The 1,636-nt window shown below is 60.3% G+C and overlaps 1 protein-coding gene across 1 annotated transcript in view; it reads left to right on the plus strand.

Annotated features, from left to right (window-relative positions):
• Positions 1-1,636, plus strand: part of SLC12A9 (solute carrier family 12, member 9) — a gene marked incomplete at both ends in the record, with an annotated part of 6,379 nt that overhangs the window by 4,266 nt on the left and 477 nt on the right. The window contains 2 exons of the mRNA XM_010132101.1: positions 254-428; positions 1,242-1,388. Of these exons, the coding sequence (XP_010130403.1) occupies positions 254-428; positions 1,242-1,388 (322 nt within the window). The remainder of the gene's footprint in view (positions 1-253; positions 429-1,241; positions 1,389-1,636) is intronic.

Below are 1,636 nucleotides of genomic sequence, written 5' to 3' on the forward strand. Positions count from 1 at the left end.
CTCCTCATCCTCCTCCTCGCCCTCCACTACCTCTCGCCTAGCAGCACCTGGGGCTACATTAGCCAGGCCCTCATTTTCCACCAGGTGAGTCCTGTTTCCTCCTCGGTTGTCCCCTCATGGGGTGGAGAGCTGGTGTCCCCAAGATGGTGTCTCTGTCCCGCCTCTGTCCCGAGCAGCCTGTCCTTGGGACTGGCATCCCCATGGGTGGTTGGTTGAAAGGAGGATTCCTCACCTGCTGCCCTTCCCCCTCCAGGTGCGGAAGTACCTGCTGATGCTGGACGTGCGGAAGGACCATGTCAAGTTCTGGCGCCCACAGATGCTGCTGATGGTGCAGAATCCGCGGGGCAGTGCCCGCCTCATTGACTTTGTCAATGACCTCAAGAAGAGTGGCCTCTATGTTCTGGGCCACGTTGAACTGCAGGACTTGGGTGAGGGTCCGCGCTATTCCGGCACTGATGGCCTCTGCCCCTCGCTGTGGTGCCGGGAACCTCCCAGAGTCCTTGGGGTGATGCCGCTACCCAGCTCCCAGCTGGGCAGGGTGGGCACGGTGAGGGAATGTCAGCATTTTGGGCACGTGTGGCACCCTGGGCTTGGCTTAGTACTCGGGATGTAGGTGGCTCCTGTCTGTCCCACACCTCCTGCGTGCGTGTTTGCACGTGTGTGCCGCAAGCTTGCACAGGCGTGTGCTTGAGAGCTCATTCCTACGTGTGCACAAGGGTCTCCTGCATGTGTCTGTGGTGGTGTGCCCGCATGGCACATGCCACCCCTGCTCCTCTGGGCCTGCACACGCTCAGCAAACGTGGACACATGCTTGGCACAGCCTTGCACACGCATGTGCCTGTGTCTGCTCACATCATGCCTGTTGCTTTGTGTCCATGTAATTTAGGCACGTTTGCACCCCGGTGCATGTTGGTTTGCACACCCGTGCTCCCTGGCACACACCGTGGCCCTCCCCATTCCCGCCCCAGCGGATGCAGGGGCTCTACTCCCCTCCCTGCTGCCGTTGCCGTGGTGACTAATGGCCTGAAATTGGGGAGGGGGGGATGGGGCTGCCTCGGTATTTTTTTATATATTTATGTATAATTTCACATCTCTGGCTGGAAGCACCTGCTTCTACCCTCCCCGTCTCGTGGGTGCTGGGGTGGGCACAGGGGTTGGCACTAGCTTTGCAGGGGGAGTGCTGTGGGGACACCAGGAGATAGGGTACCTGACCCCCGATGCTGTTCTCACTCCCCACCCAGACACGCTGCCCTCAGACCCGCTGCAGCCCCAGCAGGACTCGTGGCTGAGCTTGGTGGACAAGCTGAATGTCAAGGCCTTTGTCAGCCTCACCCTTGCGCCCTCGGTGCGGTACGGTGTGCGGCAGCTCCTCTTCACCTCTGGCCTCGGTGAGTAGTGCCCAGCCTGGGCACAGGTGAGGGTCCAACCCGCTGATCCTGTGGGGTGAGAAATCTCAAGGGGTTCTGAAGGCAACTGGACGGGTGATGTCAAAGCCAAGTTGGGACTTGGAGGCATCTGTGTCAACAGTGTTGAGGGGCTTGAAGAGACCTGGACAGGCAATGCCAAGGGGGTTGGAAGCACCTGGTGTGGGCAGTGCCAAAGCCAAGCTGGAGCTTGGAGGCATCTGGGCGCGTGT

This window comes from Buceros rhinoceros, unplaced genomic scaffold (genome assembly GCF_000710305.1).
Source record: "Buceros rhinoceros silvestris isolate BGI_N320 unplaced genomic scaffold, ASM71030v1 scaffold20262, whole genome shotgun sequence".
NCBI lineage: Eukaryota > Metazoa > Chordata > Aves > Bucerotiformes > Bucerotidae > Buceros > Buceros rhinoceros.